The sequence below is a fragment of the Homarus americanus genome, unplaced genomic scaffold (genome assembly GCF_018991925.1).
Source record: "Homarus americanus isolate GMGI-L3 unplaced genomic scaffold, GMGI_Hamer_2.0 scaffold31931, whole genome shotgun sequence".
Taxonomy (NCBI): Eukaryota; Metazoa; Arthropoda; class Malacostraca; order Decapoda; family Nephropidae; genus Homarus; species Homarus americanus.
In genome coordinates this window covers 60,128-83,658 of record NW_024746359.1, presented here as the reverse complement: position 1 = coordinate 83,658, position 23,531 = coordinate 60,128, and the positions used below count along the sequence as shown (strand labels likewise).

Here is a 23,531-nt window from a genome sequence, read left to right as displayed (position 1 = left end):
TTATCATCCCGTTCGGTACATGGAATAGAGAGAGAGAGAGAGAATGTGTATGAAGTACGAAGGTCTAGTGAAGAGAGAGAGAGAGAGAGAGAGAGAGAGAGAGAGAGAGAGAGAGAGAGATGATGATGATGATAATAACAGCAATAATAATAATAATAATGACAATAATGATAATAATGATGGTAATAATAATAATAATGATGATGACAATAATAATAATAATAATAATGGCCAGAGGAATATAATATAGATATTGAAAGGTACAATATATAATAACTTGCAATTAAATTACTCTTAATATAACTAAACAGAAACTCAATATATACAGTATAGAGTAACCTAACCTAACCCAAAAGGTCTCTAATATAGCCCAGAACGCCCTTAGCAAAATATATTCGCCCTTAGTATAGCTCTATGTACCCTTAACTTGTCCCTTAGTATAGCTCAATGTCCCCTTAACTTGTCCCTTAGTATAGCTCTATGTACCATTAACTTGTCCCTTAGTATAGCTCTATGTACCCTTAACTTGTCCCTTAGTATAGCTCAATGTGCCCTTAACTTGTCCCTTAGTATAGCTCAATGTACCCTTAACTTGTCCCTTAGTATAGCTCAATGTACCCTTAACTTGTCCCTTAGTATAGCTCTATGTACCCTTAACTTGTCCCTTAGTATAGCTGTATACCCCTTAACTTGTCCCTTAGTATAGCTCAATGTACTCCTTAACTTGGCCCTTAGTATAGCCTGCTAAAAGTTCTTAACTTGTCCCTTAGTATAGCCTCTATGTACCCTTAACTTGTCCCTTAGTATAGCTCTATGTACCCTTAACTTGTCCCTTAGTATAGCTCAATGTACCCTTAACTTGTCCCTTAGTATAGCTCTATGTACCCTTAACTTGTCCCTTAGTATAGCTCAATGTACCCTTAACTTGGCCCTTAGTATAGCTCTATGTACCCTTAACTTGTCCCTTAGTATAGTTCTATGTACCCTTAACTTGTCCCTTAGTATAGCTCTATGTACCCTTAACTTGTCCCTTAGTATAGCTCTATGTACCCTTAACTTGTCCCTTAGTATAGCTCTATGTACCCTTAACTTGTCCCTTAGTATAGCTCTATGTACCCTTAACTTGTCCCTTAGTATAGCTGTATGTACCCTTAACTTGTCCCTTAGTATAGCTGTATGTACCCTTAACTTGTCCCTTAGTATAGCTTAACTTGTCCCTTTAGTATAGCTCTCTCTATGTACCCTTAACTTGTCCCTAGTATAGCTCCAATGTGGCCCCAACTGGCCCTTAGTATAGCTCTATGTACCCTTAACTTGTCCCCTAGTATAGCTGTATGTACCCTTAACTTGTCCCTTAGTATAGCTCAATATACCCTTAACTTGTCCCTTAGTATAGCTCAATGTACCCTTAACTTGTCCCTTAGTATAGCTCAATGTACCCTTAACTTGTCCCTTAGTATAGCTCAATGTACCCTTAACGTGTCCCTTAGTATAGCTCAATGTGCCCTTAACAAAATATAGTGGCCCTTATCTATAACCCTTCTGTACACACGGCAGATGAAGTCAGGATCCACGGGTGACCAGTCGGTGCCGTTGTAGGTGATGTAGACAACTTGTAGGTCACCGACGGGTTCCATCCCCTCAGCACAGCCCACGGTGAGGTTCTGGCCCACGTAGAAGGTGGCTGGAGGCATGGCGAAACTCACCCCAGGAGGTAGGGTCGGATTTTCTGCGACTGGGGGATGTGGTGGTGTTGTTAGTTTTAAGTGGTTTTGAATGCTGTTTTAGGGAGGATATTTACAGTTATTGTGAATGCTGTTTAAGTGTTTATTTTCATTAGAATGCTGTTTTGGGGTGTCTATTGACGTCTAATTTGAATGCTGTTTTAGAGGAATATTTACAGTTATTTTGAATGCTGTTTGGGGCTGTTTTTTTTAATCTAATGTGAATTCTGTTTTGAGGCTTATTTGAATATTGTTTTGGACACACACACACACACACACACACACACACACACACACACACACACACACACACACACACACACACACACACACACAAACCTTCCTTCCCTTCTTACCATCAAAACACTCAAACTCAGGATCAATTGGGCTCCAGGCAGTGCCGTTGTTGGTAATTGTCGTCATATTCACACCTGTTGGGGTCACCTTACCCTCCGCACAGGTGATGTTGAGGGTGTCACCTGCCCAAAACGTCATGGATGAGGCAGCCGAACCTCCGCTAGTTGGGATTATAACACCATCGGGGAAGGGTGGTGGAGGTGCTGTGACTGAGAGGAAGAAAGGATATGGTTAGGTTAGGTTAAGTTAGGTTAGGTTAGTATGAAAAGCTGATAAGATACATTGCAATATACAGTGTCATACTACATCTATACACTCACAATATCAGCCTATACACCCACAATATCACCCCTATACACCCACTCACCCTGTCGACACTGGAAGATATTTTGGTCTATGGTGGTCCAGTTTCCCTGCTGACAGGTGACGGTGATGTTAGAGCTCTCGTCACCAAAAAACAGCGTCTCGTCACATGTATACACAACCTGTCGATAAAATGTGGTGTTACGTGGTGTGTGTTGGGTGATATGACGTACTGTACTTAACTGTAATCTATAGTACATAACTGGAGCGTCACAAGGGAGGCGTCATACTGTTACGAAACATCCCTAAGATAGGTGGAATAGGTAAACGCCGCAACACCCATGATAACTCACCTGTGTGTCAGACTCTTTTGTGAAGCCGTCCCAGTCGTGACTACCCAAGGCCGGGGCAGCTATAGGATCCTGGAGGCACACTATGGGGATGGACCAAGTCAGATTAGGGTCGGGAACTTTAACTGATTTTACCTGATAATAAAACACCCTAATCTTATTTAACCTTCCCTTACCTAACCAAATCTAACCTAACCTAACCTTACCTTACCTTACCTTACCTTACCTTACCTTACCTTACCTTACCTTACCTTACCTTACCTTACCTTACCTTACCTTACCCCTCCCAATTAGCATCAAAGGTGTTTAATCATCAGGTGAAATAAATAAACCACGTGTACCTATTCATTAAGGGGTCAGGCTTCATAATTAACCTGACCTGAAAGATAAGTTAAAAATACTGGTACTAAACATGACTCATTAACACCTGATTAACATCTGAACTTAGAGTAAAATAATTGATAAAATGACTAACTTGTGGTGCAGTGTAGAGCAGTGCCATTATATGTCCACTGAGCGTCACTGTTGCAGGTCGCTGTTATCTCGGCCTGCGGCACTGTGTACGTCTGTGTGGAGGAGAGGTTGAGTACAGTACAGGCCAAGCTGACTGACTGAGTGTGGGGATTACCTGGTGGGGATTAACTCATTACTGGTGTGGGGGATTACCTGGTGGGGGATTAACTCATTACTGGTGTGGGGATTAACTCATTACTGGTGTGGGGATTACCTGCTGGGAGATTAACTCATTACTGGTGTGGGGATTACCTGCTGGGGGATTAAGTTATTACTGGTGTGGGGATTACCTGCTGGGGGATTAAGTCATTACTGGTGTGGGGATTACCTGGTGAGGGGATTACCTGATTAGTGATGGTATAGAGGCCCTCTTCGCAGGTGTAGGTGATGGTGGTTCCGAGGGTGTTGGCGGTGAAGTTGGCTCTGGTCATGTTGGATTCTGCTTCTGGCGGCTCCTCACTGCACCCTGTGTGAGAGTTGGTTAGGTTAGGTTAGGTTAGGTTGGTTAAGTTAAGTTTTATTAAATGGGGTTTGGATAGTTTAGGTTAAATTGGGTTAGGTTAGGTTAACGTTGGGGTTACTTGTCTTGGATTAGCTTTAATTGGGATGCGTTGGGGGAGGTTAGTTGTAGGCTAGATTAGATTGGCTAAGTTAGGTTTGATTAAATTGGGTTTGGTTAGGTTAGTGTGGGGTTAGATTGGGTTAGGTTTGGTTAGGTTAGTGTTAGGGTTAGATTGGGTTAGGTTTGGTTAGGTTAGCGTTGGGGTTAGGTTAGGTTAGGTTAGGTTTGGTTAGGTTAGCGTTGGGGTTAAATTGGGTTAGGTTTGGTTAGGTTAGTGTTAGGGATATCTGGTGATATAAAAAGAGAAACCGTGACTACTATAACAAGAAGAGGAGGAAGATGGACTTACTCCCATGATAAACCCGGGAGGAAGAGGAAGACAAGATTCGCCCCCATAACAAGGAAAGGAAGAAGGAAGAGGAGGAGGAAGACAAGACTAGACTCGCCCTCATAGCCTGCAAAGGAGGAGGAGGAGGAAGACGAGGAATAGAAGTAATAAGAGGAATAGGAGGAGGAAGAAAAACCAAAACAAGACTGACCAGCATAGCAAGCAGGGGGCTGTTCCCACCCAGTCTCGGTACACGTGACGACCTGGGTGTTGTTAGTTAAAGTAGCTACGTGTTTCTCATTACAAGTAGCGGTGACGGTGGTGTTGATCTTGTAGGTGTTGCTGAGGTCCCAGTCTGTGGTTGCGTTGCCCACTGTGGGTTCGCCGAGACAGACTGTGGGTGTTGAGAGGTGGTAACTGTGGGCAATTTGAGGGGTTTTGGTGAGGATTATTATATGGTATTTACCCACTTTCTCTGCCCATTTGTTCCTTAGTTTATTAATCTAACCTAACTTAACTTAACCTAATCGATGATAACTATATAAGAGAGAGAGAGAACACACCATCATTTCTCACCATCACACGGAGCTACAGTGGCGGGATGGTGAAGGTAAGTGGAGTTTTCATAGACACAGGTTATCGTCTGTGTAGTATTCCCTTCCTGTGTTGACATATTGGCCGGGCAGGTAAAGTTGATGGAGCCGTTCAGGTAGCGTACGTTGGTCGACTCTTCCCTGGTCATGAGTGACGAGGGGGCGGTGGGTAGGTCCTCTGTGCATACTGTAGGGGAGGAGGAGTGACATGTAAGGGTTACTCATGGTGGGGAAGGGTGATGTGTAGGGGTTACTCGTGTTAAAAAGGGTTACTCATTGTGGGGAAGGGTGATGTGTAGGGGTTACTCATGTTAAAAAGGGTTACTCATTGTGGGGGAAGGGGATGTAGGGAATACTAAAGTTAAAAAGAGTTACCTGGTCAGGGGAAGGTGATGTGTAGGGGTTATCTATGTTAAAAAGGGTTACTCATTGTGGGAAGGGTGATGTGTAGGGTTATCATGTTAAAAAGGGTTACCCATTGTGGGGAAGGGTGATGTATAGGGGTTACCTCTCATGTTAAAAGGGTTACTCATGGTGGGGAAGGGTGATGTGTAGGGGTTACTCGTGTTAAAAAGGGTTACTCATTGTGGGGAAGGGTGATGTGTAGGGGTTACTCATGTTAAAAAGGGTTACTCATCCATGGAAAGGGTAACTCATTCATGACAAGGGCTACTCTAGTTTTACTCATCCATGACACTGTTGACTCATGACTGGTGACTCTCTGGTGACTCCTTCATGACTCACCGTCTATAGGGAAGCAGTTATGAACAGTCCGGGGATACCAGCCACCGAGTTGACCAACACACTTCACTGTCATGCTGGACAGACTGAGGTTGGCGTTGAGAAAGTAACCCGGATAGCACCTGTGTGAGAGTGACACCTGTAAAGACCTGTGAGTGACACACCTGTGAGTGACACCTGTAGCACCTGTACGGGACGCGAGAGACTGACCTTTGTAACACTTGTTTGAGAGATTAAGGATTGGACAGCATTAGACAGGAGATGACAAGATTTTTGTAGACAGTAGTATTAGTAGTAATAATAGTAGACAGCAATGGCTCTAGACAGGATTATAAAATGTGACAGTAATAGACGGATAAATGACAGCAATAGATGGATAAAACATGACAGCAATAGATGGCTAAATGACAGCAATAGACGGATAAAACATGACACCAATAGCCGGATAAATGACAGCAATACACGGATAAATGACAGTAATAGACGGAGATAATGCGACTCACGTATATACAAGGACAGTAGCCAAGGCGGTCTCAGTACTCTCCCACGTCCATGAAGAACGAGTCATGTTCGTCGTCGGCTCCCAAGGTGCATCCCAGCAGCCTGTAGGAGGCGAATATAGGTTAGGTTTTGTTTGGTTAGGTTAGGTTAGGTTTGGTTAGGTTAGGTTAGGTTTGGTGAGGTTTGGTTAGGTTAGGTTCAGGTTAGGTTGAACTTATGACTTGTTGGGTGTTTAGATTAATTGGTCTATTGCGAGTATTTACGACACGTTAATTCCACACACACACACACACACACACACACACACACACACACACACACTCTACCACCTACCCATGGGACCAAGATGCTGACAGATAAGGGTCGTGGCATCATTACCAGTCAGTCCAGTAGCCTCCTTGAAGGTCGAATCTCCCTCCTTCGTCTCCGGCACCGTCAGTAGCCTCCAGCCGGTGGTGGTTGACGGTGACTTTACGGCCTTCTGTATGTCTGAACTGACGGTGTATATCCCTGAAGCTGACCAGTCTCCCCACCTGTTGAGATACGTGGGTTGAGCTGAGTGTTTTGTGTCTTAGTGAGGTGTAGATGTGTCTCAGTGTTGTAGGTATGTGTCTCAGTGTTGTAGGGATGTCTCAGTGTTGTTGGTATGTGTCTTAGTTTTGTAGGTATGTGTCTCAGTGTTGTAGGTATGTGTCTTAGTGTAGTGTAGATGTGTTTTTGTTGTAGGGATGTGTCTCAGTGTTGTTGGTATGTGTCTGTTGTTGGTATGTGTCTCAGTGTTGTTGGGTGTCTCAGTGTTGTATGTGTGTCTCAGTGTTGTAGATATGTGTGTTGTGGGTATGTGTCTCTCAGTGTTGTAGGTATGTGTCTTAGTGTGTAGATGTATTTTGTTGTAGGGATGTGTCTCAGTGTTGCAGGTATGTGTCTTATGTAGATGTATTTTTGTTGTAGGATGTCTCAGTGTTGTTGGTATGTGTCTGTTGTTGGTATGTGTCTCTCAGTGTTGTTGGTATGTGTCTCAGTGTTGTAGGCATGTGTTCCCAGTGTTGTAGGTATGTGTCTCAGTGTTGTATTATGTCTGTTGTGGGGTATGTGTCTCAGTGTTGTGTAGATATGTCTGTTGTGGGTATGTGTCTCAGTGTTGTGGGAGGATGTTCCTGTTGTTGGTATGTGTCTCAGTGTTGCAGGTATGTTCCAGTGTTGTAGGTATGTGTCTCAGTGTTGTAGATATGTCTGTTATGGGTATGTGTCTCAGTGTTGTAGGGATGTCTCTGTTGTTGGTATGTGTCTCAGTGTTGTATGATGTCTCTGTTGTTGGTATGTGTCTCAGTGTTGTGTATGTGTGTTGTGTGTATGTGTCTCAGTGTTGTAGGTATGTGTCTCAGTGTTGTAGGATGTTCTGTTGTAGGTATGTGTCTCAGTGTTGTAGGGATGTCTCAGTGTTGTTGGTATGTGTCTTAGTTTTGTAGGTATGTGTCTCAGTGTTGTAGGTATGTGTCTTAGTGTAGTGTAGATGTGTTTTTGTTGTAGGGATGTGTCTCAGTGTTGTTGGTATGTGTCTGTTGTTGGTATGTGTCTCAGTGTTGTTGGTGTCTCAGTGTTGTAGATATGTGTGTTGTGGGTATGTGTCTCAGTGTTAAGTATTTATAAGTGAAGGAACGTAACATTAAGTAATTTAGTACAAAGTTTATGTTTAAGTGAAGGGGAGGAAAGTAAATTATAGTTACTTATACTTTATGGTTACTTATACTTTATGGTTACTTATACTCTATAGTTACTTATACTTTATGGTTACTTATACTTACACATTGTTGAGTCCCACCATGACATCTAGTGGTAGCGTCTTGCTGTCCTGGGAAAAAAATAGAGTAAATTTTAAGGAGGTTTAGTACATTTTAAGGAGGTTTAGTACATTTTAGGGAGGTTTAGTAAATTTTAGGGAGGTTTAGTACATTTTAGGGAGGTTTAGTACATTTTAGGGAGGTTTAGTACATTTTAGGGGGTTTAGTACATTTTAGAGAGGTTTAGTACATTTAAAGGAGCAAATTCATTTCAAGCATTTAGTACCTATGAAATACTATTTTTTATACATGCTGAACTGTATACCTGCATTGCTCCTTCCTCCCTCCCTCCCTCCCTCCCTCCTCCCCTCCCTCCCTCCTCCCTCCCTCCCTCCCTCCCTCCTCCCTCCCTCCCTCCCTCCCTCACTCACAGCAGTAGCTAGATCGTAGACGAGTGTTGAGAGGTACTTCAGTGTGTCCAGGTCCTGAGGATAAGCTAGAGACGACCCCTCCTTGTTGCACTCTGCCAGCGCCCCCACCAGGTCATCCCCCTGGTCGAATTTCACCTGGTAGCAAAGACCTCTGTACCTGGTATAGTCTGGCGGGCAGTAACCTGTGTGTGGGAGGTTAGGTTGGTTGTGGGGAGGCTATAGTAGATTGTGGGGAGATTATTGCAGATTGTGGGGAAGTTATTGTTGGGTTGTGGGTAAAATAATATAAGAAAATATGGAGAAGTAAATAAGATACTGGGGATGATATAGGCTAATGGGGAGAATATAAGCTAATGGGGAGAATATCAGTTACTGGGGAGGATATTAATCACCCACCTGGCAACATACAGACAGCTTGTATAGTGGAGTCATTACACGACACGTATTTTCTGGCCTTTGACGTCACTACCAGGCATTCTTTGTCTGCGGTGGCCTGTGGGTAGAGAGAACTGTGTGGGTATAGTGTGTGGGTAAAGAGTGTGGGTATAGTTTGTATATCTATCTCCATCCATACATCTATCATATCCATCCACATATCCATCTATCTATCCATCTATCTATCTATCTATCTATCTCACCTCACAGTCAGTTGAACAGGAGAGTGTGTGAGCTGTGGCGGTGTCTGGCTTTACGCTGTTGACATCTGTACCTCTGAAAGTGAAAAATATTACCTTTATTTAACACTTAAGTGACCCATTGGAATTAGGTTAGCTTTGGTTGGGTATGGTTGGGGTGGGTTGGTTTTGGCTTTGATTTGGTTAGATTAAGTTAGTTGGGGTTAGGTTAAGTTATATTGGGATAGATCAGGTTAGGTTAAGTTATATTGGGATAGGTCAGGTTAGGTTAAGTTATATTGGGATAGGTCAGGTCAGGTTAGGTTAGATTATGTTATAGGTTTTTATGAGTTAGATTAGGTTAAGTTAGGTTAGGTTAGGGGGGGCTAATTTTTAGGTGACTGCCTTACCTCTGCGTGTGTGCCGTATAATAGTACTTGTTAGGTGATGCAGTACTCAGGTCCGTGGTGTTAAGGACGGTCCCCAATGTGCTGTTTAAGTTGTAGCACCTGTAGGAGATAATTAACCTGGTGAAGAGTGGCTTAATTTAACTTAAGGTACCCTGACCTGACCTAACATGCCCAAATATATCCTAATCTAACATAATATAACAACCCTGTCTGACCTGACCTGACCTAACCTGACCTAATCTAACATAACATAATATAACATAACCCTGTCTGACCTGACCTAACCTAACCTGACCTAATCTAATCTAACATAACATAATATAACATAACCCTGTCTGACCTGACCTAACCTAATCTAACAGCCTACTTTTTCCCTCAACCATACCCTCTCCCCAACACCCCTACCCTCTCCCCAACACCCATACCCTCTCCCCAACACCCCCCTACCCTCTCCCCAACACCCCTACCCTCTCCCCAACACCCCCATACCCTCTCCCCAACACCCATACTCCTCTCCCCAACACCCCTATACCCTCAACACCCCCTACCCTCTCCCCAACATCCCCATACCCTCTCCCCAACACCCATACCCTCTCCCCAACACCCCCATACCCTCTCCCCAACACCCCCATACCGTCTCCCCAACACCCCTACCCTCTACTCACTGAAGGGCAGCTGAGACTATCCCCTTTGACGCAGGTGTCGTGGTGAGCTGGTAACACCTTGTCTTAATCACCGACTTGAACCAACCTTCTGGGCACTTAACTGAGGGCGACAGACGGGGCATTTAGGGTAGGGAATAAACAGTGTGAAGGGGTATTTATGGTAGAGACGGGGCATTTTAGGGGGAAGGACGGGGTATTTAGGGTAGGGAATAGACAGTGTGAAGGGGTATTTATGGTAGAGACGGCATCTTAGGAGAGATATGTGGCATTTATGGTGTTAGACAGAGCTATCACCCACTATAACCACACACTCACCCACATACTTTTCACCAATGTATTATGAACGAAAGCATCACCAAATTACTGTTGATATAAAAAAAAAGAGTTAAGAAATACTAACGTGTACAGGGAAGAACCAGAGAGTAGTTCCAGGAGTGTGTGTTGGCGACGGAGTTGGTAACACACTGTACTACGCCGCTACTGGACCTTACACCCGCCTCCTTCCCCTCCAGGTAGTAACTCTGTGTACACCGGTAGGTTATGTTAGTGCCTGGAGAGCGGCTGACGGGTACGGTCACGTTGGTCTTGGTGTTGGTGGGCCACGAGGGGTCTGCTCCTACCAGTGGCGGGCAGGACGAATCTGTAGGGTGAGAAGGGGCTTGTTGACACACTGTAGGGTGGGGGAGGGGCTTGTTGACACACTGTAGGGTGGGGGAGGGTCTTGTTGACACACTGTAGGGTGGGGGAGGATCTTATTAACACACCCTCACTGATCGTAGTCTAGGGGTCGTAGTATAGTAGTTCAACTTACCCTTGTCGTAGCTTAATGGTCGTAGCCAGATCGTGACCTTGTCGATGGTGGTGTTGGACAGTGGCGGCCATTTTATCTCACTTCCGGTCAAGTCAGCCTGGGGTCACGTAATTAATTTTTGTTACGTCATAATTAATCTTAAATATGTTATAATTAATCTTGAATTATATAAGTGACGTATTTAATTACCTTGATGTTATAATTGATCTTGATGTGTGATAATTGGCGTATTTTAATCTTATTTTATCGTAATTAAGCAAAAATTATATAAGTGTCGTATTTAATTACCTTGGTGTTATAATTGATCCTGAAGTGTAATGAATGACGTATTTAATTCACGTGTTATATTTAATTTTGAATCATAAATAAACTTTGTTGATTTCTGTCATAATTTATCTTAATCTCACAACCAGTATATCCACCACAACTTACAACCAGTACTACCACCACAACTCACAACTATTACCACCACAACTCACAACCAGTACTACCACCACAACTCACAACCAGTATTACCACCACAACTTACAACCAGTATTACCACCACAACTCACAACCAGTATTACCACCACAACTTACAACCAGTATTACCACCACAACTCACAACCAGTATTACCACCACAACTCACAACCAGTATTACCACCACAACTCACAACCAGTATTACCACCACAACTCACAACCAGTACTACAACAATACTCACAACCGAGGTATCACCCCACCAGTACGTGTTGTCACTTCTGATTTGAAACGTTTGTCCTGTACTGAGTAGCATTCCGTCACCTGAGAGAGAGAAGGTTAGGTTAGGTTAGGTTAGGATTAGGTTTGGTTTGGTTGGTTTAGGTTGGGTTTGGTTGGTTTAGGTTGGGTTTGGTTGGGTTGGTTGGTTAGGTTTGGGGCTTTGGTTGGTTTAGGTTGGTTGGTTTAGGTTGGTTTTGCTGGTTTAGGTTGGGTTGGTTTAGGCTGGTTTTGCTGGTTTGCTGGGTTTGCTGGTTTAGGCTGGGCTTGCTGGTTTAGGCTGGTTTAGGTTGGTTTTGCTGGTTTAGGCTGGTTGGTTTAGGCTGGGTTGGTTAGGTTAGGTTAGGTTTGGTTGGTTTAGGTTAGGTTAGGTTAGGATTAGGTTAGGTTTGGTTGGTTTAGGTTAGGTTTGGTTGGTTTAGGTTGGGTTTGGTTGGTTTAGGTTGGGTTAGGTTAGGCCAGGTTTGGTTGGCTTTGGTTGGTTATGTAAGGCAGACTATTCAGTGTTATATTACTCAAATTAGGTTATATTAAGCCAGGTTGGTTAGGTTAGGTTAAGTTGGTTAGGTGTGACGTCATATAGGCCACACCTGGTTCTGAGTTTGTTTCTTATGGCCTTTACTGTAGGTTAGGTTAGGTTAGGTTATAGACGTACTGACCCGCATCGCCGTGGAAAGTGCCTTGGCTGGTGAGCACAATCTGGTCTGTTGAGGTGGCGTTGACGGTGACGTGGTAGGTGGCGTGGTAGATGGTGCCTTTATTGTACTCCAGCACCACCTGTGTGTGAGAGACAGTGAGACAGACAGACAGAGAGAGAAATAGACAGAGTGAAAGAGAGAGAGAGGGGGGGGGCGTTTTAGGTGATGTAGTAGACGTATTGAAATGTAAACAAAACGTGTCCCGCCCCCCTTTTTATGACGTCATAAACAAACATAAGAACATAAGAATAAGGAGTCTGCAATAGGCCGGTTGGCCTGTGCATGGCAGCTCTTGTCGAGAGTTACTACCACTCTCTATCATCCATGAATCTATCTAGCCTCCTTTTAAAACTTTCCAGAGTTCCCGCACTTACTACAAAGTTGCTAAGCTTGTTCCACTCGTCCACCACCCTATTTGTGAACCAGTTCCTTCCTATCTCCCTCCTAAACCTAAACTTATCCAACTTAAATTCGTTGTTCCGAGTCCTATCCTGCTCGGTTATTATAAGAACTTTATCTATATCCCCTTTATTGATTCCTTTCACCCACTTAAATACTTCTATCATATCTCCCCGCACTCTTCGTCTTTCTAGGGAATGCAAGTTTAGTTTCTTTAACCGATCCTGATATGGAAGGTTTCTAAGTCCCGGAATCATTTTTGTCATTCTTCGCTGCACCGACTCTAGTGAATTGATATCTATTCTATAATAAGGGCACCAGAACTGAACCGCATAATCGAGGTGCGGCCTAACTAGCGCAAGATATAGTTGCAATAAGACCTCTGCACTCTTGTTACTTACACTTCTAGATATAAAACCCAATACTGTTTGCCTTATTTCGAACATTAACGCACTGTTTTCTAGGCCGTAGGTCTGGGCTTACAAGTACCCCTAGGTCTCTTTCACAAGTCGACTTCTCTAGGTTGATGTTGTTAAGGCTGTATACATTGACAGTATTTGTTCTTGCAATATTAAGTACCCTGAAGGTGTAAACATTGCGTGACGTGACTTACCTTCAGGATCAATGGACGACAACCGTAACAGCTGTCGTGGCCCAGGCGTAACACGTGTGTGGCACCTGTAAGTTGAAGGAAACATCTGTTATTAAGGTGATATACAGAAGGAGAGGAGAGGAGACAAAACAAGAGAAAGATGGGGTGGATGATGATGATGAAGAGAAAGAAGGAGATAAAGAAGAAGAAAATAAAGAAGAAATAAAGAAAAGAGGAAGATGATGATGATGATGATGAAGAAAATAAATAAGAGGAGGAATGGGAAAGGTGAAGAAGGAAGAGAAGAAGTAGATTAAGGGGAGAAGAAAGAAGAAAAAGAATATATGAAAATAATTGAGAGAGATGTTCTTCATTACCACTTAACCTACCACAAATCACTACCACTTAACCTACCACCAGTCACTACCACTTAACCTACCACCAGTCACTACCACTTAACCTACCACCAGTCACTGCCACTTAACCTACCACCAGTCACCACCACTTAACCTACCACCAGTCACTACCACTCAACCTACCACCAGTCACTACCACTTAACCTACCACCAGTCACTACCACTTAACCTACCACCAGTCACTACCACTTAACCTACCACCAGTCACTACCACTTAACCTACCACCAGTCACTACCACTTTAAGTCACTACTTCACTTAACCTACCACCAGTCACTACCACTTAACCTACCACCAGTCACTACCACTTAACCTACCACCAGTCACTACCACTTAACCTACCACCAGTCTACCACTTAACCTACCACCAGTCACTACCACTTAACCTACCACCAGTCACTACCACTTAACCTACCACCAGTCACTACCACTTAACCTACCACCAGTCACTACCACTTAACCTACCACCAGTCACTACCACTTAATCTACCACCAGTCACTACCACTTACCCATGAAATAACTAAGGCTCTTAGTTTCTAGATTATCGTCGGGAAAACCATTGGTAAAGTCACCCTCCATTACACCATTAGATGAATGATGGCGTAACATGAGCGTCCAGCCCCCACTTGCTGCTGTCTTGTCTGGCGTCGACTCACCCATGTCACACTCAACCTGAAGGGGGCAGAAATGGGTCAAAATGGGATAGATGGCATATGAGGGGGTAAAAATGGGTTTGTAAGACGTAAGAGGGGGGCAAAAATAGGTCAAATGGAGTTCCAAATGGGTTATGAGACATCTGAGAGGGCAGAAATGGGTTTTAATACACTTGAGAGGACAGAAATGGGTTTTAACACACTTGAGAGGACAGAAATGGGTTTTAACACACTTGAGAGGGCAGAAATGGGTTTTAACACACTTGAGAGGGCAGAAATGGGTTTTAACACACTTGAGAGGGCAGAAATGGGTTTTAACACACTTGAGAGGGCAGAAATGGGTTTTAACACACTGGAGAGGGCAGAAATGGGATATACTCTACTAATCCACAGTCCAACCATCCATCCATCCACTAACCATGATACCGTCTCTTGAACTGCCTAATGGTAAGACTTTGTAGATGCCAGACGTCTTGAAACCGAGTGTGTAGAGGACGGAACAGTCTCTCGGTAGGGGGCACTCTGAAGGGGGGGAGACAGAGAGATAGAGATTCTCTTTATCACCAACCTCGACTAACTCATGGTATCTCGTCGTGTTTTTCTCCTCATATTAAAGTTCTTCTGGTTATTTTTGGTGGTGGTTTATATTTTTGGAGGTGGTTTATGTTTTTGGAGGTGGTTTATATTTTTGGAGGTGGTTTTTATTTTGGAGGTGGTTTATATTTTGGAGGTGGTTTATATATTTGGAGGTGGTTTATATTTTTGGAGGTGGTTTATATTTTGGTGATTTATAATTCTGAGGTGATTTACAGTCCAAAATATCATATAAACATGGGACAATTTCACCATGTTATTTAACTCTGGGGGTATTTGTAGTTTACAAGTGATTTGTACAGTCACACCAAAAACTATCTATACGAAATTGTGTTGAAAAAATATGACACAACAGTGAATGATTTTGACAACCCTACCGAGACAACAGGAGTCACAGTGTTCATTATGGGGTTCATCTATCACCCCGAGTACAGGTAGTTTTTTTTTTTTTTTAGTGTAAATAATTGAAATGGTTTAGCTTCTTTACTTAATGGTTACCCCCAAACACTCTCAAAACACCCTCTCCCATACACACACACCCCCTTACCTTTTTCACAAGCATCAAGGAACATGTGGAATTGGCCGTTTTGTTTACAGCTAGAGACATGGCCATAGGAGCGGGAGGAGAGCCAAGCCGTCCCTTTAACACAGGTGTAGTAGTGGCCTTGGGAGTTAGGCAGGGCGGTGGCGGTGGTGCTGGCGATGGTCGGGGGGGCATCTGTACACTGGGTCGTGGATTCGACTGTGAGGGGGAGGGAGATGGTATGGTTAGTGAGAGAAAGAGAGACAAACGTGAACAAAATACTATAGAGAAAGAGAGAGAGAATTAAGAAAAATACTCACTACAGGTCTCGGTTTGTTCAGGTGGCTCCTCTTTGTCACAGCGCACGATGATCACGGACATGTTATTGTTCCAGCGCATCCCAGCCGGGCACGTCCACGCCTGCTTGATGCCCACCTCCAGGTCTGTCACCTCCTTCGTACTCTCCGCCGAGGTGGGGCACATTCCTCCCACACTGACTGCTGTCACGCGGGGTTATTATTATTGTCATTATTATCATTATTATTATTATTATTATTATTATTATTATTATTATTATTATTATTATTATTATTATTATTATTGTTGTAATGGCCAGCACCGGCTTGAAATCTTTTGAGAATATAATTGGCATACTTTGTGTAATTAACAGCTTATTAAAATAGTTCAGTGTGTGTGTGTGTGTGTGTGTGTGTGTGTGTGTGTGTGTGTGTGTGTGTGTGTGTGTGGCTGCAAAATGCCATGATAACACACACACCCAATCCAACCTAAATAACGTCAGGGTGTTTAATCACGAGGTAAAATAAGCCGGGGGACCGTGTGAGCACTCGTGACTACACCACATATACCAGGGACACAGTTCACTTGTTGCTGGTACAGGAATATATTGGCTGTTGACTTTAAAGTTCTCTTGATTTACTGTTAAGTGAAGGTGAGAGAGGAGATATATTTAGAGTTATGAGGTGTGTTGTTACCTGGATTTGAGACCTGACCTAACGTGGATTTGAGACCTGACCTAACCTGGATTTGAGACCTTTAATCTCATAACCTAACCTAACCTAACCTAACCTGGATTTGAGACCTGTTCTAACCTGGATTTGAGACCGACCTAACGTGGATTTGAGACCCAACCTAATTTGGACGAAGTGCCAACTGAACCCAACTTGACCAGGACCTGACCATAACTCAACCAACCTAACCTAACCTGGATTTGAGACCTGTTCTAACCTGACTATGACCTGACCTAATCTGGATTTGAGACCCGACCTAACCTGGATTTGAGACCTGACCTAACTTGGGATTTGAGACCCAACCTAACGTGGATTTGAAGCAACCGTAATCTAGCCTGATTTTGAGACCTGACCTAACCTGATTTGACCTAACCTAATGGACGAAGCAACCGAATCTAGCCTGGATTTGAGACCTGACCTAATCTGGATTTAGACCTGGACTTAACCTGGATTTGAGACCTGACCTAACTCTGGATTTGAGACCTAACCTAACGTGGATTCGAAGCAACCGAATCTAGCTTGACGAGACCTGACCTAATCTGGATTTGAGACCTGACCTAACCTGATTTGAGACCTGAATCAACCTGGATTTGAAAATTCCAACCTAACGTGGATTGGAGACCCGGACCACAACCCAACCTGGATTTGAGACCCAACTAACCTAACCTAACTCCACCTAACCTAACTAACCTACTCAACCTAACCTAAATCCCAGCCTAACTCAACCCGATCTGAACTTTCAACCCAATCCCCGCTATCTTGGTATTCATAGGCTACTTCAGAGCTACACACGCAGTATATGAATTCAGCCTCTTTATACATACACATCGTCGCCAGCCAAGAAAAGAATAATATATGAGAAACTGAATCTTTTTGAAAATATCTAACACCCTATATAAAATATACCTGTAAATAGCGATAAATAGCAAACCACTTTGGTACCGATAAAATAGCCAATAGCGTTCGTGGATCTTGAGCCTATCCCTCCTTCCCCTCCCCTCCCCTCCCCCCCCTCCCCTCCCCCTCACCACCACAATCCACCAATCATAATCAATTTTCGTGCTTTAGGCTACACTTTGGCCAATCGCAATTTTGCTAACTCATATGCGTGGTTATGGCCAGTCATAGTGGTGGGTTATGGAAGTGAGTTATAGTGGTGGGATAAGGAGGTGGGTTATGGAGGTGGCTTATAGTGGTGGGTTTGAAGGTGGGTTAGAAAGGTGGGTTTAAGTGAATATTTTCTAACCTTGTCACATTTCAGAGAGAGAGAGAGAGAGAGAAAGAGTCGGTCGCACGAGACATCCCTAGCCACCATAACGTCATATTTCAACACTGACTAACATTACTAAACATAATTATCCTTTTATAATAAATATCGTACCCGACTATTATATAAATATTATAAATAGAATATCACCGCCATATTGTAGTACACGCACAATATTTAGAATTACCTAATATAAAGGAAATATTCGTCTCTCTGGCTAAAACATATTGCGAACTCAAGGGTAATTTCACCTTTGTACACACCAGTGATCACCTCCAGCATACATCACCGTGCAATTAATTTATCCAAGATCTCATAATATTTACAGATACTTTCACTGTGAATATTATCAAAAAGAAAATAGATTCACTTAAAAAACCGCCCACGACTACCAACACCGCCCACGACGACCAACACCGCCCACGGCTACCAACACCGCCCACGACGACCAACACTGCCCACGACGACCAACACCGCCCACGACTACCAACACTGCCCACGACGACCAACACCGCTCCACGACTACCAACACTGCCTCACGATTTGACCAACACCGCCCACGACGACCAACACCGCCCACGGCTACCAACACTGCCCACGACTACCAATAACACCTGCCCACGACTACCAACACCGCCCACGACTAATACTACTAACACTGGCCTAAAACACCAATATCTACTCCGCGATATTGGCGAAACATTCTATATCAGCATAAAGACTGCATGATACCCCAAGTGGGCAAGTAAGAGCAATGGGAGAGCTACAGCTCTTGAGAACTGATCGCCAACAACATGTAACCTCCTCCTCCCCCTCCAATCCCTCTCCATCCCCCTCTCTCTCCAATCCCTCCTCCCTCCACCCCCACCCCTCAATCCCTCCCCACTTTGTTTCATTCTTTTTTCTGATCTTACACTCGACCACATAACCCAAGTTAACTGTACTATACCATGCGAAGCTGTACTCGTTCTCATGTTATTGTGTTGTTTTACTGTACCTGTATATTTTGGGCTTCGAAGTTACAGCTGTAGGTCTTTATGTACCGAATTTAGTGTGTGTGTGTGTGTGTGTGTGTGTGTGTGTGTGTGTGTGTGTTGTATTTACGTGTTTCTGAACATACTGAAGGTACACAGGAGAGAGAGAGAGAGAGAGAGACTTAATTAAAGAAATTCCTCCATTACTTTCAAGGTTAGGTTTGGTTAGGCATAGGTTAGGTTAGGTTGGGATGGTTTGGTTAGGCATAGGTTAGGTTAGGTTGGGATGGTTTGGTTAGGCATAGGTTAGGTTAGGTTAGGTTGGGATGGTTTGGTTAGGCATAGGTTAGGTTAGGTTAGGTTGGGATGGTTTGGTTAGGTTAGTTGGGATTGTTTGATAAATTTTGATTAGATTAAGTTATGTTAGTATATTTTTGCATCGTTACTGACCGATTAATGTCACGTTTGGACTATCTAGCAGTTAAACGCTTAAACCACAAAGGAAAATAATAACAGCTGAACACGACGCTGTTTTTTATGCTTGAGTGGGGAACAAAAGCTTTTTTGGAGAATAATTGTAAAGAAGTTCAGGTACTTACAAAGACAAACTGGATCACCTGAAGAATGTCCACCCAAGCTTATTTCACTTAAAGCTTAACTTACCTATTTTGTGGGGATGATGTTAGGTTAGGTTAGCGTGAGGTTACTTCAGGTTAGGTTAGGTTAACGTTAAGTTACCTAACCTAACCCCTGTCAGGTAGCGTGAGGGTATTTAATCAACAGGTGGAATATGCTGGAGTGTTTAATAAACTTCAAGTGTCTCGTTTAGTGAGCAAATATTTATTTTTTCACATGAGTTTAGTTGTAAGAGTTTTTCACGTGAAAGCAATTTACTGCTTGTCACGATATTCAGTGTATTAGGGAGGGGAGGGGGAGGTGGCCGAGTGATGAAAACGCCCAACTCTCGCCCTAAAGGTCACTGGTTCGCGCCATGGAAACTCACCAATGTAAAGTCACATTCAAAAGTCCTGTCGCTTCTGCTGCTGCTTCACGGACCCAGAGAGTCATACTTATGAATCCGAAGCACTAGACTGATACATTATTCCCTCCATAAATGCTTCGGGTTCACGAGTATGAATCTCTGGGTTCGTGAAGCAGCAGCAGAAACGACAGTACTTTTGACCGTGACTACAGTGTACTATATCCACCACGGTTCCTAATATCCCTCAACCATATATGGGGCCCCACTATCACTACTAGGAGAAATAAAAGAGAGAGAGAGAGAGAGAGAGAAGATAAAAAATAGAGAAACAATGCAGATTATTATTGTGTTTTCATTTATAAATTTCAGAAGTTGTATTTTTTGGTTTTAATTAGTGAGGTTGTTGTTGTAGTTCTTGACGTTGGTGTATTTTTGGTTGTAGTTGTAACTTAGAATATTTTTTATGGAGTTAGGTTAAGTTACGTTACGTTATGTTAAGTTTGGTTCAATGTGAAGATTAGTGTTATTTTTCCAGTCATCAGATAAATAACCTAACCTAACCAAAACCTAACCCTAACCGAACCTAACCTAACCCTAACCTAACCTAACCCTAACCTAACCTAACCCTGACCTAACCTAACCCTGACCTAACCTAACCCTAACCGAACCTAACCTAACCTCAAACATTTCCCCGGTTATTTTACAGAATGTCTGATAAATGATGACAGTTTTCAAGGTTTATCACCGAGGTTTTAGATCGGAGTGACGGGAGATTTATTATATATGTTAAACTGGTATTGTATGAGTAGAGAGCAACTTTCCTTCCTTCCTTCCTTCCTTCCTTCCTTCCTTTCTTTCTTTCTTTCTTTCTTTCTTCCCTTCCTTTCTTCCTTCCTTCCTTCCCTCCCTTCCCTTCATTCCTTCCCTCCCTTCCCTTCATTCCTTTCTTCCTTCCTTCATTCCTTCTTTCATTCCTTCCCTCACACCGTTCTTCCCTCGTTCATTTCCCTTTCTCCCATTCCTTCATTCGTTCCTTCCTTCATTCGTTCCCTCCTTCCTTCCTTCCTTCCTTCCTTCCTTCATTCATTCATTCGTTCCCTCCTTCCTTCCTTCCTCCTTGTAAGTGTATTCCAAATAGTCCCTTTGTTATATTGTAAGTGTGTGTGTGTGTGTGTGTGTTGAATAAAATTGACTTGGTAACGCTGAACACACACACACACACACACACACACACACGCACACGCACGCACACGTTATAATGTCAATACTAAATTATTCAAGACTAATACTGAATTATTTAAGTTCAGTATTAGTACAAAAAAAAATAAAATCTCACGAGAATTTTATAATTTCACTTAAAAATGACCTCAAGTGATAAAACATATTAGTTTTAGGAATCATAGAACTACATATAATTACAGGTGCTATAATACAGGTATAATTATAGCCCAGGTAGACGTGGTGAGCTAATTATATATTGAACTATTGGGATAACTTGATAGAGGTGTTAGTGAATTCATTTGGGGTCCGTAATGGTAATTCTTAAGCTATTATGTCACTTTCGTTAACTATTGTCACTTTCTTTAGCTATTATGTCATTTTCTTAAGCTATTATGTCACTTTCTTAAGCTATAGTGTCACTTAAGCTATTGCGTCACTTTCTTAAGCTATTATGTCACTTTCCTTAACTTTTGTCATTTTCTTAAGCTATTATGTCATTTTCTTAAGCTATTATGTCACTTTCTTAAGCTATTATGTCATTTTCTTAAGCTATTATGTCACTTTCTTAACCTATTACGTCACTTTCTTTAACTATTGTCACTTTCTTTAGCTATTATGTCACTAAGGTGGAGAGGTCATAGGTTAAGGTGATAACTGTAGCTGCTAACGATGGGTCACCTAGGTTCTCTTGGAGGCGGTGAGTGGTGGTGGTGAGTGGTGGTGGTGAGTGATGGTGGTGGTGAGTGATGGTGGTGAGTCTTGGTTTTTGTGGCAAGTGCAATTTTAACACAGCACGCTATTATTTACTGAACTAGTGTGTGTGTGTGTGTGTGTGTGTGTGTGTGTGTGTGTGTGTGTGTGTGTGTGTTAACAAAAACACACTACCATTACCATTCTCCCTCCCCCTATTACCTGTTTTCCTGCCACCCTTTACACCTACCGCCCATTACACCTCCCACCCATTACAGCTGCCGCCCATTACACCTGCCGCCCATTACACCTGCCACCCATTACAGCTGCCGCCCATTACACCTGCCACCCATTACGATCTCCTGCCGTAGTTCTCATACCTGTACCTGTAATCAACTGTACCTGTATTTACCTGTTTACTGCACCTTCTGAGTCAATATTTAAATAACTGTTGCTTAGAAATTAGCAAATGTGATTAAGATCCGTGCATTCTTGTCTAACCTGAAGCATACTTGTTTCTTACCTGGAGCATACTTGTTTCTTACCTGGAGCATACTTGTTTCTTACCTGGAGCATATTTGTCTTACCTGATGCATTGTTGTCTCTTACCTGAGGCATACTTGTTTCTTACCTGGAGCATACTTGTTTCTTACCTGGAGCATATTTGTCTTACCTGATGCATTGTTGTCTCTTACCTGAGGCATACTTGTTTCTTACCTGGAGCATACTTGTTTCTTACCTGGAGCATATTTGTCTTACCTGATGCATTGTTGTCTCTTACCTGAGGCATACTTCTTTCTTACCTGGAGCATACTTGTTTCTTACCTGGAGCATATGCATATTTTCTTACCTGTGGTTTCTTACCTGGGAGCATACTTGTTTCTTACCTGGTGCATATTTCTCTTACCTGTGCATACTTGTCTCTTACCTGAGGCATACTCCTTTCTTACCTGGAGCATACTTCTTTCTTACCTGGTGCATACTTCTTTCTTACCTGGTGCATACTTCTTTCTTACCTGGTGCATACTTCTTTCTTACCTGGAGCATACTTCTTTCTTACCTGGTGCATACTCTTTTTACCTGAGCATACTTCTTTCTTACCTGGTGCATACTTCTTTCTTACCTGGTGCATACTCCGTTCTTACCTGGAGCATACTTCCTTCTTACCTGAACATACTTCTTTCTTACCTGGTGCATACTTCTTTCTTACCTGGTGCATACTCGTCTCTTACCTGGTGTATACTTCTTTCTTACCTGGTGCATACTTCTTTCTTACCTGGTGGGGTGCCTTGTCTCTTACCTGGAGCATACTCCTTCTTACCTGGTGCTCTTCTTTACTCGTCTCTTACCTGAGCATACTCGTCTCTTACCTGGTCTTTTCTTACCTGGTGCATACTTCTTTCTTACCTGGTGGTGCATACTTGTCTCTTACCTGGAGCATACTTCCTTCTTACCTGGTGTATACTTCTTTCTTACCTGGTGCATACTCGTCTCTTACCTGGTGCATACTCGTCTCTTACCTGGTGTATACTTCTTTCTTACCTGGTGCATACTTCTTTCTTACCTGGTGGTGCATACTTGTCTCTTACCTGGAGCATACTTCTTTCTTACCTGGAGCATACTCGTCTCTTACCTGGTGCATATTTGTCTTACCTGGTATATTCTTGTCTCTTACCTGGGGCATACTTCTTTCTTACCTGGTGCATACTTATTTCGCTTCGTGCATACATGTGTGACGTCATATAGCCCCACCTACCCCTGGCGGGCCTCTACGAAACTTACCTGTCAGGAGGAGGAGCCCAAGGACACCCTCGAGACGTCTGGGTTCCATCATAAAGGTGTCGTCAGCAGGTCACATCAGCGCCCCTGTCAGCAGATATGTCAGCTTGTCAGTCAATTGGTACATCAGCAGCGGCAGCCAGCTTGAAAGTGAGCCCTGAAGCCTGACTGAAGTGTGGGCCAGGGAGAATTTAACCGACCAATCAGGGTGATTTCTTTCAAAGTAGAAGCGCACATGTGACCAATCAGAACAAAATCCTTGAAATAACTAACCAATCCGCGTGCTCTATTGT

General features: G+C 43.1%; 1 protein-coding gene across 1 annotated transcript; it reads right to left on the bottom strand.

Annotated features, from left to right (window-relative positions):
- Positions 1 to 1,291: 1,291 nt before the first annotated feature.
- Positions 1,292 to 23,367, bottom strand: LOC121879214. The gene is made up of 27 exons (XM_042385810.1): positions 23,242 to 23,367; positions 15,618 to 15,797; positions 15,322 to 15,516; positions 14,599 to 14,702; positions 14,037 to 14,199; positions 13,133 to 13,197; positions 12,082 to 12,199; positions 11,388 to 11,467; positions 10,685 to 10,781; positions 10,274 to 10,513; positions 9,874 to 9,973; positions 9,209 to 9,307; positions 8,823 to 8,895; positions 8,581 to 8,677; positions 8,185 to 8,366; positions 7,778 to 7,824; positions 6,306 to 6,505; positions 5,975 to 6,074; positions 5,475 to 5,593; positions 4,714 to 4,917; positions 4,349 to 4,531; positions 3,592 to 3,713; positions 3,210 to 3,300; positions 2,738 to 2,817; positions 2,449 to 2,566; positions 2,081 to 2,290; positions 1,292 to 1,735 (listed from the first exon to the last, which is right to left on the bottom strand). Exons 1-27 carry the CDS (start codon positions 23,291 to 23,293, stop codon positions 1,497 to 1,499), a joined length of 3,558 nt encoding a protein of 1,185 aa, XP_042241744.1. The 5' UTR covers positions 23,294 to 23,367; the 3' UTR covers positions 1,292 to 1,496.
- Between the last annotated feature and the right edge of the window lie 164 nt (positions 23,368 to 23,531).